Here is an 18,788-nt window from a genome sequence, read left to right as displayed (position 1 = left end):
TGTTTCTTACTCTCCTGTTTCAAAAGAACAATTAATAAGATTATTTTCAGTGCACATTCAGAAAGATAAGGTACACACAATAGTTCAATGCAAAATGTTTTTAGATGACCAATTGCATCTTAACGCTGAGACATGTTTTGTTCCATATGCAGTCACTGCACTATGCCCATTTAGCACTGAGAAGTGCTATTGTACCATGAAGTTTCCTATACTGGATGGACTTTTAAATCTCTTCTGAATGTATGTGTTTCTGTCTGAAAATATCCACGTGCCATCCAATAACAGGGGCAGATTAGCACTTGGATAAGGGAAGCAAACTCTCAAGGGTTTCGCTTTTCCAGAAAGATAAAGCAGAGACACAACTTTCTATTTTGGGGGTGAAGAGTCAACAGCAAAAGAGTAAAAACCTTCAGTTTTTGTTTCATGAAAACAAGCAGCTTTTTCCCTCTAGGCCTAAAAACATTTGTCAGAAGCCCAAGTGAGGAAATGTGAAAATACTGAGTGTGAATTATATCAGACTGTGAGAGGCAGTCTGGTCTAGTAAGGCGGCTAATGAACAGTACAGCTAAGGGAAATCCAGTTTTGTCACTGATGTTCTGTGTGAGTTTATTCTAATTTTTGAGCAATTCTCAGACATGCTTTAATTTCTGGTGCAAGTGACTGGAGACTCATGCTCCATCTACACTGACTTAACCTCATCATTCATTTGGATCTACCTCAAGCCTGAAATACGAAGCAAGACTTAATTAATACTGAAGGGAAAAATTCTTAGGGTGAGTCCAGTCAAGAACCCATCTGCAAAGAGGACAGGTTGGGCATGACCACAGCTATGCCCACTCCTACTAGTACTCCATCCTACTGACTGGATGTAGTCTCAGATTGTAGACAGTGGGTAGACAAATCCACCCTAATGAAGTAACATTTAGGGAGGTACAATGTCTTTTGTATTCTTCCCAGCACTCTGAGAACTACAAACACTAAGCTGCAAGTTTGTATTGTGGCAAGATGTTGCGGAATGGTTATAGGCCTGGAGCACCTGAGATACGAGACTGAGAGAGCTGGCTTGTTCATTCTGATGAACAAAAGTGTTAAAAATCTCATTGTGTCTACAAATATCTAACAGGATGGTGTGGTGAGCACATGGGAAAAGTTTTCTTCGAGCTGCACAGCTGAAGAATGAGAGGCAGTGGGGACAAGGTTCAGCACAGAAAAGTTCAATTCATTATAAAGGGAAGTAAAAAAATACCATCAGGCTGGTCAAACACTGGAACAGGCTGTGGGCACTCTAACCTTAGAGATACTCAAAACTTGACTGAACAAGGTTCCGAGCAACCTGCTCCACCTGGACTTGGTCTGAGCATGCATTTGGACTAGGTAACATTTGGAGGTCCCTGCCTATATGGTCTTATAATTCTGTAGTATGTCTTAAAAGCTGTATCAGAGAGCATACCGTTTGGCCTCCTATTGGCAGTACGGATGCAACCTCTCCTTACAGACTCATTTTCAGCAGGATCAAGCACTATCACTCTACTTGATTACAGTCCCTTCTTGACAGTTTAAGTTCAACCATCAGTCAACATGTTGGAAATATTTGTATATTTCTTTGTATCTGTATATGTTCTTTTCAGCAACTGAAAATGGTGACTTTGAAGTCCCGTTTGCAGAGCTAAGGAATGCTCAGAAATTCTCAGTGAGGTATGTAAAGTGGATCACACCGAACATCCTTATCAGTGTGTGTGCCTAAAGAGAATACTCCCAGTTTTTACTTCGGGCATCCATCTGCCTCTGCTTTGGAGTGTTCTGTCCCTCCTAAAAGGATGTTGCAGCTGTCTGGGTTGCAGTAAAAGAAACCATGGAGCTTTTAGTATGGTATTCAATAACCTGAAATTGGTGCCATTTCACCCTAACCTGTCAGGCTGTATGAGGCAGTTCGCACATTATGTGAACAAAGGAGACATCCCTTCAGTGAGGGCAGGAAGCTCTGGTAAGACCATTAAAACTGTTCCAAGCTAAACTATTTCTTCTTTTGCTAGAATCTGAGACTGTAGTGAACAGCACTTAAATAATAATTCCAGCTTCATAAGAATGTTCCAAGGTATCATTAAGTAGAGCTCTCGAAAATGAATTGTGCTTTTTATTGTCATGGGATATGCTCCAGTGTCTTTTCTTACTTTGGCCTTCCTCACTTTCTCCTTAAAGTTAACAAAGGCAGAAAGCTCATGCTTTTGTACAATTTTCCCTTCTACAACTCCCATAAGATTAGGCAGTGCAAACTGGGTTTATATTGTAAACATTTCATGAAAGAGCCACTTTAATTTTGCAGTCTAATAGCTGCAGGAATAGTTTCCTAAACAGCTGTGCAGAGTGCTGGAGAGGTTGGAGGTTACAAACGGGGATAAATGGCTGTGCAGCAAAATGGCACTGTGTGACTGCATACCACGGTGTAGAAAACAGGTTGCTCGCCCAGAGCACTTTGCTCACGGTTGGGAATGCAGGCAGAGAAAGTGCTCATGCTCTATTATACCTTAGGGCTCAGAGCTCTCATGCGCTGCGGAATTAGAAAAGCAGCCTTGAGTGAGAGGCTAACAACTTAGCTTACATGATTTTTACAAGAAAGAGGTTTCCCTCTGATTTTTTTAAAGCAATAGACCTCTTTTCCAAAATCACTTGGTTTTGTATGCTTACAGCAAAATAGCCCTGAGGATCAATTTACTGCTACTTACTCTGATTTCTAATTCACTTGGTTAGTGTTACAGATCCTGTCTAAATGTTAATTCACGCTTTTCACTTTTCAGGGTGATGAAGAAGAACCATAACTTTCTATTTTTTACATTTTCTATTCAAACTCTGACAAAATATTTTTAAAAAATCATTATCCTCACAAACATTAACTGCCCTCTGACAAGGATCTGGGATAATAATGCTTGGAGCAGGAACATAGCTAAAACACAAATACTGTTTTGATTAGCTCATGGGTTGTGATCCCTAACTATACATGACATGAAAGAAGAGGAGCATCTTATTAATCTCCTGGCATGAAGCAGGGATAGGCAGAATTCCACTCTCAGTACCTATTCAGCCATAGGAAAACCACTCATTTCAAGATGAACATAGCATCTCAGGAAGGTCAACTGAAAGACTGTGGAACAGGTTATCCAGCAAACATCTTATAGAAATGTCTCCCATAGGTTGCCACTTCACAGTACTCATTGTTGTGGACTGTATCTCTGCACAGAATTTAATCCATTGGCAGTGTCTTTAGAAACTGACAATCCCCTTTTGTATGGCAAGAGAAATATATAAGAAAAAATACACTTTGAATAAATATCTTATTCATTATATGAACTTTACCTCTGAATGGAAAGTATTTTCATTGACATGAACCGACAAAAAAAGTTTTTCTTAGCTTTTAAGACAATCCCACTACCTTGAAATAATGTCTTTTAAACTTTACGATGGAATAAAATTATTTTTGAGATCATTCCTGATTATGTAAAGTTTTATACAAAGATATAAAACACACTTGGTCATTAACAATGTGTATATTATGTAATAATGTAGTACATTAACATTCACAAGAATTCTTACAAAAATTTGAGATACATGGTCCTGACTTATTTACTCATTACCATTTGGGAATCATTAGCATTTACTCTGGGTTCACTAGAGTCAATACCAAAATTTGCAAAAATGGAATTGGAATTTCGTGAACTATGGTTAAAATATTATATTCTGGATAAAAGTTTTGCATACAAACTTGTAGACAACGCTCATATGCATTAAATATTACTTATTTTTAATTTACAGAGGTATATTGTATTAAATAATAGTCAAACAAAAGTTAAATAATTTCCTTACCAATATTTGACTAATTAATACCTTAAAAACACCTTTTTCTTCTAAAACAAGTAATGATAGCACTCTGTCTATGATGGCATCAACCTGAAACTGCTACTGTCAAGTCTAAGGAGTACAAATTCTGCTCATGGGGTTATGCATGGAATTTGGCCTTATAATATTGTTCTCACACCATTAAAAACATGCTGCTCATGGAAAGCTTTTCACAGTTACATAATCTCAGATCAAAGGCCAGCTAAAGGCAGTGAGGTTTTCCAATGATTTAAGAGGGCTTTGGATCAGGTCTCAGGAAAGACTTAGAATCACTGAAGGTCTTTTTCTGTGAATGGGAGTGTTGAGGATTAAACCTTAGCTGGCTTAAAAAATAAAGAAAAAAAATTCTTAATAATTCCATTCTTTCAGATTCTTCACACTGAAGTCACAACAGATGTATTGGGTGTTATCCAAAAACAAGGCCCTTGCCCGTCCTCCATTATGCCTATACTTATGGAACATACTTACGCTTTTCTGACAGATGTTTCTTGATTAGTGCATCAGAGGAAAACAAATCACCACCTACAATGGTTCCTGGAGAAGCCTTGAGGAAAAACCCATAATCTATCATTTTTTAAAAATTATTCCATTTTTTTCATATCAAATTTTATGATTTCCCCATTTTTTCCCATAATCTGTTTATAACTCTTATTCATGGGGACAAAACCAGTGATTTATCTCTGTGGTATCCAGCATACCCAACATTTACAGCTTTTAAATTAAAACTTATTTGTGAAATGCACAGCAGTTAAAATAGCAGATATTGAATTCACTCCCTTTTAAAGAATAACTCTGGTATTTTAAAGAAAAATATACAAATATTTTTAAGAAATAACCAAGATGTTTTTTCATTTTTATATCATCTGATATCATGTCTGATTCACAACTGAATTATAGATTTAGATCATATAGTGAAAAAGTAAATTATATGCTGTTTACCTATTAAACTCTGAATTCAGCATTCAGTAGACTGCATTTAATACAGGGTCATTTTGAGTTTTAGCTATTATCAGTTTATACAAACAAACAAAAAATCCCTAAACTCATAGTTTTACAGGCAAAATGAGTTAAGTCGTGATTTTCTAAGTTTGCTTTAAAATGATTTTTGTGTGAATTATGTGTACAAGAAAAATGCCAGACTGACTAGCCTGAAAAAAATAGTTCTCTACCTGTAACAAAATAAAAACAAGAGAAGAAAGACTATGACTTGATTTTCTTATGAACTGCATCTCTTATGATTTGATTCCTTTTCTACTTAAAACAGAACCACTCCAGTATCTAATCTCTTTTGAATAAATTACATTTATAGCTCTTTTAAGCTGATCATATGCTTTCATAATTATGTCGCCATTAATTTGCAGTCTGAAAATTTGGAAACTAGATTCCATTCATCTCAGTGTACTGTTAACTCTGAAGCTTGAAGATGGCATTTTACATATCACTTTGATTGACTGACTACTTTACAGCTGGTCATTTTAATGAAACTATGCAAATAGTATAATTCTGGAAACTGCATCTTAAATATAATTTATTTAGATTTATTTTTTTCAAGGGTCTTTTTTTCCTTTTTACCACAGTCCAAAAAATAATAGATAACAATAGTAATGTGCTTATACTGCTGTCCTCCTCTTCCTCTTTATTACAGAAAACAGATACCGCTGAAGCTGAGTGCAGTGTAAGCACAGTCAAGCATATAAAAATAATTAATGATGGCCAGTGTTAAAATACTCCTCAAAATCTAAGGTTGTTTCAAACAGTGTACACCAAATGAGCCCAAGCAGAAAGAGCACTGTGTCGTTATCTGTGGAAGGAGAGAAATCAGCAGACTTTGAAGCAGTGGAAAGGCTGTCTGTGTTAGAGTTGAAGAGCAGTTTTTACATGCAGATGAGCAAATGTAAATTCCACTTACTGGGAATACAAAAAATATTGTAAAAGAAGATTATGATGAGGTGTTTATGAGGGATATGGGATATTTTAGAGATATAAAACATTGATAAAGATACTACAGTGCTGCAAAAAATGTGTGCTACATAAAGTCCCAATAGCACTGAGATAAAAATAAAGGGGTGAACTTAACTGCATGGTAAAATCAGATGTTACTGTGCAGATACAGACACCAAGTAACTGAGTTAGAATTGGCCATTCTAAGAAACCAAACAATGCAAGGAATTTTATAACTTCAAAAGATTTAAATAGGGTAATCAAACATGAATGCTAACCCAAGAGATCAGCTGAGGGCACCTGCCCAGATCATCACTGTTGTATCTTAGCGTAACTCCACCGAAGGCAATGGAGCTATGCTAATTTACACCAACTGAGGATCCAGACAATCATATTTAGGACTTTGAGTGACAAAATTACATTTATTTTGGGGCATATATTAAAGGGTTTTGGCAAGTCTGACCAAACACAGAAAGTGCAAAATACTGCACTTTTAATTCCCCTTTTAGCAACTGTATAGGTTATGCAACTTCCCATGGGGATTGCCTCAGCACTTGGGATATACCACAGCATCATGTTGCAGATCTTTGAGGATCTGGATGGAATGAGCAATTGGTTATGATCTGTTGATTTGAAGCAAAAATGATCAACATCACAATGGCAGTTTGCACAATAACCAAATTGTGCCAAAGAAAAGACCCTTGAATTGAATACAAGCAAATGCCAGGCTGAATGAGATTAATTATGTAGGACACATTCAATGACAAAGAAGTATGACCAAACCCAAGGAAGGCAGAGGCAACTGTACAAATGGAAAGACTCCAAGACAAGAAGGCCTTAGAGAGATTCATTGGGCATATTAACATAACTAAGCAAATTCATTGATAATTAATCACAATTAAGTGCTTCTCTCAGAATAGCTGCTTAAGGACTGCACAGAATGGCACTGGAATGACTGACAAGAGAAAAGTTTTGAAAAGTAAAATGAACTGTCAAATAAACATTCACACTGAAATATTTGGTGATTAGTGAAGAGCTTTGGAACTAAGGGTTTATCTTCAAAACTGCCTAAGTTGTTATTGCAGACACTGAATTCCACTTTCAAAGTTAGGCATATAGAAGTTGCAGGGATGTGGATACCCAGCACTTACATTCCTTTTGAAAACAAAGTTTAGACTCTTAAATCATAAAGGTTGTTTTGAAAAAGTTACGCTAATTCAGGGAATGTTCATCTGAATTGAGACTATTTTGGGTGATAACTAAGTGGTAAATGGCTTTAAATACTGATTAAAATTCAAACAGCAAAAAAGTAGAGCTATCAATATATTTTGTTTTAAATAATTAAGAACCTAGAGAAAGAGGCCATAAACTATTTGAGTATTGTAGATGCCACTATGCAAATGAAGCCTCTAATTTCAGAGCATTTCATGGTATTGAAAGCTTACTAAGGCCCTGATTCTGCAAGGTGTTTCATGCAAACAATTTTGAGCCTGCATGGAACATTTTGCAGCATCAGAGGTACTGATATGCAGATGGCTTTTAAGGAATTTTTTAGAGAGTACATGCTTTTAAGACCACCTATCAGTAATGAAAACAATGATGAAGGGTCTTATGTAAACAAAACTCAAGTATTTTCCATTTTGGAGACAAAAGTTGACAAACTTAAGTGAGAAAAATGGAATGACTCAACCTTACCAGAGTCTGAATGAATTATTCTAACAGAAAAAAAGCCCAGCCACTTCCATATGTAAAACTTATTGCGACTACAGAGATGAGGTTGCTGCAGATGATGGGTTTCTATACAAAGGACATTATCATAACACCACACAACATGAGGTTGGAAATGCTAGGTATAACCTACAGTGCCCATTTGAGTATTGAGAAGTGCAGGAACAGAGCCCAAGGTGTTCTGTTCTGGCCAGGCATGCATGCTGCCATCAAAGATAAGGTATCCAAGTGGAAATCTGCAATAAATACAGGAAACAAAAATGCAAAAAAAACCCACTGAAACCACATGAGATTCCTAATTTCACTTGGCCCAAGGATCTAGCTGAACAAAACGGGAAAGATTATTCCTTACAGATGAACTAATATTGGGGATCTATGTTCCTTGGTTTTGTTTTTAATAATTTAAATTAGACTTGTACTCTAACTTGCAATTTAATAACACATTAAAAAATGCAGTTTGTTTTACCATTAACATTGCAGATAAGTTAATAAAATACTATCATTTACAAATTACTCACTCTAGTAAATTTTTAACATAACTCCAGTCCTTGCAATCACATTTTCTATATAAAAGTTAGCTAAAACATCAAGGAACTTTAAAAAGTATCTGCAGATTCAAAGGATACATACTTAGCATCAATGGAGTATTTTGTTATAACACAAGTTTACTTACTAGGCTCAACAACCTCAGTATTCAAGAAAACTGTAATGACAACTTCTATTAAATTTCCCATGTAGAAAAAGAAAAAAAAAAAAAAAGACATAAACAACAGGGGTAAAAAAAGTGATAATAAGAATGGAAATGGTTATTCCTTTGCAACAAAGAGTAATTTTCTAAGAAAAAAGTGAGTGAAAAGTATATAATGGGTCATAGCCTTACTGAGTTCTTACAGGACAGATGTAATCTCAGCAGGAAAAGGGAAGGGAAGGCAAAGCAAGGCAAGGCAAGGCAAGGCAAGGGATAACACTCCTGTGCAGATGAAGCAACAAATGTACGCCCAGGCACTGAACATCAGAAACACCTCAAGTAGCAAACACAAGATGTAGGTGGAGAAATCACTTGAGCAGCTAAACAGATGTCTGCAGAAATAACTGTAAAAAGTGACTGTATATTGGGAGAGCTATCAAGGTTTAGAGTACAGGTACTGATAAATGTCCAAGAATAATCTAGCTACCTGTCTAAAGAGGGGAATGTTTCTGTGGTGTTTTACTAATATATTTGTTTCTGCATTTTAATTTTGTATTTAGAGGAGCCCTATTTTTTGCCAGATGACTAAAGCAAGGAAGAAAATATTACTTTTTTCCAGTAATATTTTATTTTATATATTCATCAGAATAAATACAACATAAGCTTCTCCGTTTCTGGAGGATATCCCTTCTTCCCAGTTGCTAGTTCTTGCTGAGCAAATGGCAGCAAAATTACACCAATAAAAAGTGAATATTAGAGATTAAGAAGTATGAACTAAGGATATCCTTTCTATCCAGAAAAAAACTGTACTGCATGGAGTTGTCCTTCCCAGAAGAGCTGTGGTTAACAGGGACACCTTCAGAGAAGCTCACTTTTCCATCTGAACTGAATAGAAGACAATGCTAGGATGACACATCTGGGAATAGGGAAATAAGGATAAAAGGAAGATAAGAGAAAGAGTAGAAGATGCCCACCAAGAATATGAAAATTAGGGCAGAATGACATGGAAAGAAGAAGGAAGCACAGAAATTCTAACTCTTACTTCACTGTAGAGAATGCGCAAAAATAGACTGAGCTCCTTACTTTGAGTTAAGAAGAGATGTGGTAAAGAAAAGCTCTCAGGCTTCACTTAGAGAGGGAAATAAGACTGTACTCCTCCCTGTAAGTGCCATAGGAGAATACCAAAAGATGTTCACCATAGAAAACAATAACATGCAAAAACCTACACAGAGAGACAGGTGCTTCGGGGCTGAAGGATTGGACATATTACAACAGTATTGGATCCAAACTTGTAGGCACTTGGTTGAACTGTAAATCTTTTTGATGTCAGATTCTTTAATATAAACACTAATGGTATTTTCTGGCAGAAAACTGACCCAAAGAAACAAGGGTAAATGTTGACAATTTGATAGTCAGTTGCATGGTAGACCAAGCTAATACTTAGTTACTTATGACCTTTGAAAAAATATTATAATTTTTACATCAAAGTAACATTAAGTAGAACTAAGTTTATCATTTTCTGGGAGTCTCTGGTATCCAGGTTCTCTGGTCTCCACACTGGCAGTACACTGCCAGTATACTGTTCTGAGTATGCTGCATTTTGACTGGGATCAATTTACTGATGATCAAAATGTGTTCTTTCAAAAACAATTAATTAATTTTAGTTTTAGTTTATTTTGAATAAGATTTAAAGTGCTTCAAAATTTTTTTTATAGTATTTATAATTCTACAATGGGATTACAGTTTTGAAGAGACTCTTAAGTGTTAGGAAGACCTCCTATGATAAGGAGTAAATAAAGACAACTGATAAGGAAAAGCCCCTGGGTAAGATTAAAGCGGATTTAACTTCTGAATATTTTAATACTGGTAGCTGTCACTGGGTGGGCTGTTAATTGCTTTCCCATCACAGTTAAGTTTATTCATCAATATAGTGTCCCTACGTCCTTTAAAAATTTGTTGCTTTTCACAAGTATTATAACCAAAATCTTCATGCTGGAAAAGCCTGGATCCTTGCCAGATATTAATTTCTTCAGAGACCCTTAAAGCTGTTGACCTCTTTTTTTTTTTTTTTGCCAGCAGCAGCAACTGGGAATTAAAGCTGAAGAAATTCTTCCGTTAACTGGTGATCATTGACCAGGCTGTGTAACTGCTTTCGTCTGCCGATAAACTATGAACAAAGACTCTTGTGTTTCCACTTTGGTGGGCTTTGGGTGAAAGTGGAAAATCATACAATCTGCATAGTAAACTTGAGCAAGAAGACTTACAGAAGAGAAGCAGGGGTGTTAAGGAATAATTATGCTGACCCTGGAACAATTTAATTGCAGCATTATTATTCTGGGAGCCAGGAAATGTGAATAATGGAAGCTATGGAGCCACAACTACCAAAAGGCAATATAGTGAGCATAACTGTTAAGCAAAATAAACTTTCCTCTAACCTTTTCAGATTCTTATATTATTTTGATTAAGAATGTTATTTAAATTATATTATTCGTTAATATTATTTGAAGTGCCTGCATTTTCTTATTTTAGTTGGGGCTTAAAAAGAATCAGTGTGTTATCAAAATTCCAGTTAGGAAGCTGCATTATGCTAATTTTATGTGTTGTACGATACACACAAAGAGATCGTGGATTGGTAAAATGTGATATAAAGGCTTTACCAGCACATATGTGATATCTGCTACATAAGCTATGCATGGCAAAGCCCTAAATGTATGAAATATTTCCAAACTATGTAGACGAGAAATAGAATCCCTATGCTGCACTATCAATTCTTCTACCACACTATCAATTGTTCTCTGTACCCCACACATTAAAAAAGTATTTGCCAGAAATTTTACAGAGGTCTTTATGGATGACTGGAAACAACTACGTTGAAAACCAGAGTAAGGAATAAAAGATGAAGAAGAGATGAGAACAGTACAGATTGGTAGGGACAGGACAGAAGGGATCTCAGCTTGGGATACAGGCAAAAAATATGTATACATTTCTCTCTACAGCCTGGGGCAGGTGCCAAGGTTACTGATTCTCTCTTCTGCTGTCAGCAAATATGTATGAAACACACCAGCAATGTTCCCCACCTCCTCCTGGTGCCAGCCCATGCAGAGTGTTATTCCTTCTACTGCTGTTTGCTACCACAGTAGTTCAGGTGACCTATATAGTGGGTATCAATAGCTCCCATGGTGGCTGCTGGCCTGACAGATAGCCAGTAGGATCCCACATTACAGAATTTCTGCTTCTTTTCAGCTTGCTCTTTTTAAAAGCAAGCAAATTATACCCCCAGACCTCACATACAGAAATATAACAGATGTAAACGAAGTACTTCACAGTTTAACAATTCCAAAATCAAAATCGCTTATGTAGCTTTGGTTTAGCTGTTTTGTGCATACGCATTATCATTTACATGATCACATCTTCTTCCATCTTAGACAGACAACAAGAGCATAAATGAGAGCTGTATAAAGGATGCTGCCATCCATAGGACTGCTACTTCCTTGCTTTCGAATATATGTGAGAAATGTGAAGATGCTTTCTCTCTCTGTATCAACTTCAGCAGGATGTAGAGATAGAGGACAACAAAAATATAAATATCATGGAGGCAGGAGATGGGCTGATTAGACAAGGAGCTTGAGACAGGGAGCAAGGTAGAAAAAATGATGAAGGAAAACAGAACAGAGTGAATGGACCAAGTGGAAACTGGGACTGATCGGAGTTTCATGGGAAGAGAAAGGATAGCCCCATGGCTGTTCTGGAACACTGGACTCTGTCCTGCTCTTTCGGTAGAGTTCATCCCTTTTCACAAAGGTTCAGTCACTCATCATGCAGAACTTCTGAATTCCCACAGCTCCAAGCAATTTCAGTGGGTACTTGGTTTTTAACATATACAGTTTCCTACAATGTGAAGAACTCTGACAAATCAAGTCCTAGAAGTCTCAAAACTGAGCAATCAAAATCATATGCTTAAGTTTTCTGGCTTTAAAATGCCAATAATACCAACCCTGACTTGCTTAAGAGTATAATTGCGGATGAAAATAAATTCATTCTTTTATAACCAAGATAAATTAATTAGGAAACAGTCAGATGCAATGGTAGTGACAAATGTGTGAGTGAATTAGTAGTTATACCTTGAGAGTACAGTTTGAGAAAAGTGTAGTGAATAACAGACAGGGCCACACATGGGACAATGAAGAAAACTGAAGAAATTCATTAGTGTCTTATGCAGCAAATACTGTCTGCCTTGTGCAATGAATAACTTTGTTATCCTATGGAAAAATATATGATCAGAAAATGAAAGACTGCTTTGCAATAAAAATGCAAAAAGAGAACAGAGTTAAGTTAGCCTGCTTAAAATTCTGGCACTTCCTAACTTTTCAATTCACTTAGAGTTTTCATGTGTTCAATAGGTATTATGATAACTGCTAAATAAATAATTTATACTAACTGCTAAGTAAATAACAGATGTTAAACCTAAAAATATTACTTTAAATATGACTTAATCTTGTTCTCTTTGTTTAGGCAGAACTTGAGATAGGTAGAGCAAATGGCAGGAGTGGGGTCTCAAGTTTAAGTGATTTTTTTTCTGTCTGGTCTCTATTACATTGTCTTGACTGCAGATGCTTGAGAATGGCTGAGGAGATGGGGTAATTCAGGAACACCTTCCTAACATAAGTGAAAATTTTATTAAGGGTTAGAGCAGCAAAGTCTGTGTTTAAAATATTATTCATGCTGCCCCAAGAGTCTTGTCTGTGTTTTGCTGTGTAATTACATTTCCTCAAACATCTCTCACTTGAGCCATCCCAACCCAAAATCCAGGTCCAAATCTGAGTTTCTCTGGGGTTATGTGCCTATATCTTACTCTGGTTACACACACATGTTTTCCCTGATCTCATTTACATCTTGTCCCCTCACATATCACATAATCTCCTAGCAGCATATACCAACATGATCTAAGATGATAGTTTCAAAATGTTATTTTTGACTGGGTGGGAATTAATTTGTAAATTCTGTACCTACTGTTTGTATGCAGTAACTAGAGCAGCTAAGATTAGAAAGCAATCTTACTTCAGCAGTTTTCTCTTGCTTGTTTTATTATCTTTCCCATGCTTTATATAAAGGTTTGAGTTTTTTTCATTAGGGTATGTACTGAACTCAAGAAATGCTATTTAAAGCACTCATGTATGTTAAAGACAGAATACTGCTTAGCATGGCAGCATAAGCTATCCATTCATACTTTCCCTATACGATTTTTCCTCATTACTTTTGAACATCTTTCTATGTTAACCATAGTATCAACTCAGGAGTACCCCTATCTCACAGCACTAACAAATGCTATAGTTCTTCCACGTGCAGAGTTGCAGTCGAGCATATGGTGCAGGAAGACAGATCAAAGCTAAGTCTCATGATTCTCTAACTTTTATTGCTCACAATTGTCACTCCAAAGAACTGAAAGGAATTGTAAAGAATGCATTTTACGTAGGGGAATAACTAAATAAACACTAAAAAATATACTCAAATGAGAAAATGCATTAAGCTGGTAACAGTGATACAAACCTGGGGAAAATTATGCAAGCACTAGGGAAAAACGAGTTGTTTTCCCTCTGATCTAGGTCTTAGAAACTACAGCACTTTACTGGTTGTGTAACCAGAAGTATTTCATCAGTCTAATCACACGATACTTTCCTGTTCTAACTATCAAATTCAAACATTCAGAAAAAAACTGAATAGGAATTCAAACATTTGGATGACATTCCCAGAAATTCTGACTTTTGTCCATCCCTATCACCTAATGAATACACAAAAGGAAATACTACATCAACAGACTTATACATAGAGCCAGACTGTACGGAATTTATAGAGACTTCAATGCATGTTCCAAGCAGGATCAGGTCCCTCTGCAGCAGCTCTCCATACAGTGTTTGCAATTTCTGATAAACTATACACAATTTGCAGTCAAATAAATATTTATAAACTAAAATAATTGTTCTTTATATCTTACTTGAGTTCTTGTGAGCTTGTGGCCAGCATACTTCGAATGCTTTTGTCAGCCAAGGGACAGCCAGATAAACTGTAAGACATGGCAGGACATACAAGTAAGTTAATCTTCTCATTAACTGAACACTCCCAAACAAACACAACATAAAAATTAAAAAGTAAAAGTTTGTAATGCAGAAAAGCGATGGGGCAAGTGCTGTAATACTGAATTTTGTAATATAGTTAACCCTCTGAATATATTTAGGCATCAACATTACTTCCAAAATTACATACTGTAAATGTTCTTTTTGTTTGTTTGTTTATCTATGAACTAATAAAATGTAACAAAAATTATTGGAGATTCCTGGGTTAACTACTTAAATGCTTAAGAATACTTTGGAAATTTTAGTAATCTATTTAAAAATAAAAGACGTTTATACAACACACAAATTAGCATGCTTTTAAGATCAACATATATTACTCAAAGGGTTAACACATAGTTCAACGTTTTACTTTGACAGCATTGTTGAGGTAAGCTGAAAACAATAAATTGAAAAGACAGAATCCACCATGAAAAAAATGAAGTCACACCTTCTATGTGAGGCGTAATTACCAGTCACATGACCACTCCCATCACACCCTGGTGTTGGACATCTGCCACCAAACAAAAACAAAAACAGCCAAAATAGTAAGTATGTTTAAAAAAAAACTTTTAAAAGTTTCATTGTTTCCAGTTTAGCTGCAATGACTGCAAGGGGTTTTAAGCATCCTAATCGAAAAGCTGCAAAATGAACAGGTTTAAATGAAAATGGCGTCTCAATACAATATAGCATCATTAAGAACAAGCAAATACACGTTAGCTTATCACTTTACTTAACCGGCAGTTTGAAACATTTATATGCTGCAAATGTTGCATGCTCATACTGCAAGGCGTATATGTACTCGTTTGTTTAAAAAAAGACAAAGAGAGAAAAAGTTAAAAGGAGAAAAATAATTTCACCTCACATTATGCTTACGTTATTAAATCCTTTTTGCTCTCTTTGCATTGAGGGTATTTAGGTTTAGGACTTGGGATTGTAACTTCACCAGGATACCTTCTTTCTTCAAGTGCCTCTTGGAAAGGATCCAAATCTTCTGGCTACAGGCAAATATACATGTATTAGTTTCAGCTAGGTGAGGTTACAATACAAAGCAGAATCATCAGATTTTATCTCCTTTCTCCTATTCTGCCCGGGAAAAATAATGACATTATTTTATATTCTTTCACCTATTAAACCTTTAAATATTATTCAGATATTTCGATGAAGACTTCACAATATGTGGAATATGTAGTTTATTTAACTAGGAAAAAAAAAAAAAAAGGGCAAACCACAGCTTTTTCTACAGCTGTCATATTTTGATTTAAAACAATCCGTGTTTTTTCCTGAAGTCACTGTAAAAGAGAGGAAAGGGAAAAATGCTGACTAAATACAGTCTCTTATGCATCCAAAAGCTGGTTTAGAACCTCTCAGAGATGGAACAGGAGCAATCTTAACATCTATACACCAAATATCAATCTGAGGCAGATCTCAATGGATCTGTCTGGCAAAACAGAATTATATGATTTCTAATTAACGTCAGAAATGTAATGAAGTTAATGTAATTAACTTCAGAACTTTTGCATTCAGAAATTCAAAATCATCTTTTTCAGGAATGAAGTGGCTGAATGCATTGATTGAGTGATTCCTGCAGATGGTGCTACGAACACCACAGTAGAAATAGGGGGTTCTGATTGATCTGAAAAAAACAGTCTGTTTTACCTCACATTTCTTAGATAGTGACAGATTTCCTCCTAGCTGAAATTAATAGGAAAACTGGAATTAACACCAAAGCTAGAATGCATTCAGTGTATCTAGTGAAAATGCCACTTTGTTATGTATCAACGTTACTGAAAATAGTTTAACGTTTTAATTAAAATCAGCAAGAGATGTGCTACACACAAATGATTAGACTAATTTTCTCTTATAAACCAAGAAAAAACAGAGACGAATCTCTAGAAGTCTCCAAACATCTAAACTGCATTGTGTGCAGGATTGTAAACTGCATAGTGGATAAGGGTTAAAACCTCATGAACAAAAGCAGCAGCACTGAACCTTGTCAGCAGACCTTTTCAGTGTCCTGGCTATTCTAAGTTTTGAAAGTAAAATAAATTCACTAACATATTTGTTTATTTGCCTCTTCTGTTTAAAGGGTTCTGCTGTTGACTTTGTATTATGAATTGAAAAGTAACACTGTTTTCTAATATCCCTTCTTTGTATTCTTGAAAGAAAGTATTTCATTAGTACAGGCCCTTTCACACACAGAGCTATCAGGATTGTATAAATAATCCAGAAGAAGATTAGCTGAAATAGTTGAAAGCTTACATTATACTCTGCTGCTTTTGTTTAAAGTGAATTCTAAGTAATACATGCTTTCAGATACTCAGCGCATCATTTATGGTTTTCAAATTTAGGAGAATATCTTGTCTTGAGAGCTGATTATCCCACTATTGCACAGTTATGTCAACTTGCTTATACAGAGTAACGTAATCTGGATATAGCGAAACATCTTTACTGCAGAAAATATTTGTTAACAAGATGATGCTGTTACAAAACATGATTCACATTCATGGTTCAAATGTTGTCTTATGGAACTTAGTCACAGATCAGATGTGTGCCAGCAAGATATAGTCCTAAAGATTAAACAGCAGAAAGTCCTTTTTGTAGAAAACCACCATTTTCATCACGTATTAACTTTGTTTCCTCTTTCCCTCCAAATTTCAGAAATGTAATGAACTACCAACATTAGATTGCAACAGAACTAATAGATGAAAAAGACATACATTAATCTCTTTGGAATCATCTTCATCTATCCTACTGGGCTTCATTTTAGTGTAGTCCACTGGCAAGTCCCAGCAGTCACCCTCGTTCAGTTGGTAACACCGGTTATTCATCACAGCTTGTCGTTGCGGGGACATTGGCTCCAGTGGTGTCAAAATGGTACAGCAACCATCTCGCTGCCTCTGCTTGTTCATGCTGAGATCCAGCGTCCCATTTTCGTCAACTTCCATATCAGGATTCTGTCAAAATAAGAAAAATATTGTTAATTCGGCTTCACACTAGCAAACTGTTACCTCGTCTTCAATCTGATTGCCTAGCAGAATGATAAAATGCTTTTCCATTCCTGTATAGATTGTAAGCATTGAGCCCCCTCCCACACATAGCATGATGCTGTTACACAACATTAATGCTGTTAAAGTAGATTTCTTCCTGAATGGTTAATCTGATGTTTGGGGGAAGAGAGGAGAGTCTTCATTACCCTTCCTGCCACCTGGCACACAGGTGCAAAATTTGGAATAAAAAGGAGAAATCTCTAAAGGTATTTTCTTGATGCTGTCTTAACGTTCTTGATCTAGTCTGTGGCAGGTGAATATCTATGAGTTAACATCTGCATAATTCTTGTTTCCACTCCTGACACCTGTCTGGGTGATTAGAGTAACAAAAACCAGCAAGCATCAAATAATCTTTGTTTCTTTGTTTATTTAACATTAACAGTCAATGCTTGAATAGATAATGTCAGAAAATTAAACAGGGAGGTAGGGTAGCAAAACAAGTCCTTTTGGACACCATTTGCCAGTGAGGAAATACATTAAAATTTCAGAGTTCCTTGCCTGCAGATGTAAATGTATTAACATTACATATATCTAAGTTTATAATCAATAAATTTAAGTAGCATAATAGTTGCAACAATAGTTGTGCCAATTTCTGCAGCAACTGAGGTGCTATGAAACATAGGGTAAATATGGGCTCTGACTTTTTCTTTTAGAGAAACAAACAAGGGTTGTCATACTAGTTGTGGAGAAATAAGAGAACTTAAAACGACAAATTCTAAAAAACTAAGGACAGATAAAATAAAAATGTCCAGAGAGAATCCTTCATCTTTTCAAAAATGAAACGCTCCATGAAAAATTTTGTTTCAAAACTAATGTGAATGCGACTGACTTCTATGTCTGGTAACTTTCTCTCCTCTTGAGTAACAACAGAGCAGCAGGAAAGCACTGTGAATGCAAATCTCTCTTTCTGAATTACTGCCTTTTGTCAGAGCATGTATCTAATTGCTGCTATCCTGCTAATTTAATCTAGAAAACACGTGTGTATCTTCTCCGATTCATTCCTACAGTCTCAGCATAGGATGACACATTAAGAAAGAGGCCCCTTCTCGTTTTGACACGGAAGATTTTTAGCATTTTATTCCAACTTTTCCCATTGTGTTGATATAGAAAACAACTGCATTTATTTACATGCCAGAAAGAGACTGGCCTCTTGAACAGTATCAAGTAAATTAATATAAAAAGCAGCATTTGAAAACAGTCACCAGCCATTCTGGCTTAAATCATGACTATTACTAATACCTACTGCTATGGGTCTGGTTTGTTATGAATGGTAAAGGGGCTTTACATGATGAGGGGAAGAAAACCTTTGTCTATACATAAAAGAACAGAACATGTCTGCCGGCTCAAAAGCTCTTCTATAAGCACAATAAAAATGTTTCCTCT

General features: G+C 36.0%; 1 protein-coding gene across 19 annotated transcripts in view; it reads right to left on the bottom strand.

The window, feature by feature from the left end:
* The window catches only part of MYT1L (myelin transcription factor 1 like), a 312,706-nt gene that overhangs the window by 45,241 nt on the left and 248,677 nt on the right, over positions 1-18,788 (bottom strand). For 15 of the 19 annotated variants that reach the window (XM_074895697.1, XM_074895698.1, XM_074895694.1 and 12 more), the window contains 4 exons: positions 17,076-17,312; positions 15,232-15,353; positions 14,807-14,869; positions 14,241-14,309 (listed from right to left, as the gene is read on the bottom strand). In XM_074895697.1, coding sequence (XP_074751798.1) covers positions 14,241-14,309; positions 14,807-14,869; positions 15,232-15,353; positions 17,076-17,312 — 491 coding nt within the window. The remainder of the gene's footprint in view (positions 1-14,240; positions 14,310-14,806; positions 14,870-15,231; positions 15,354-17,075; positions 17,313-18,788) is intronic. The other 4 variants (XM_074895691.1, XM_074895693.1, XM_074895690.1 and 1 more) reach the window with 1 other exon arrangement.

The sequence above is a fragment of the Athene noctua genome, chromosome 1, assembly GCF_965140245.1.
Source record: "Athene noctua chromosome 1, bAthNoc1.hap1.1, whole genome shotgun sequence".
Classification (NCBI taxonomy): Eukaryota; Metazoa; Chordata; class Aves; order Strigiformes; family Strigidae; genus Athene; species Athene noctua.
The sequence above is the reverse complement of the archived record's forward strand: the minus strand, read 5'-3'. Positions and strand labels throughout refer to the sequence as shown.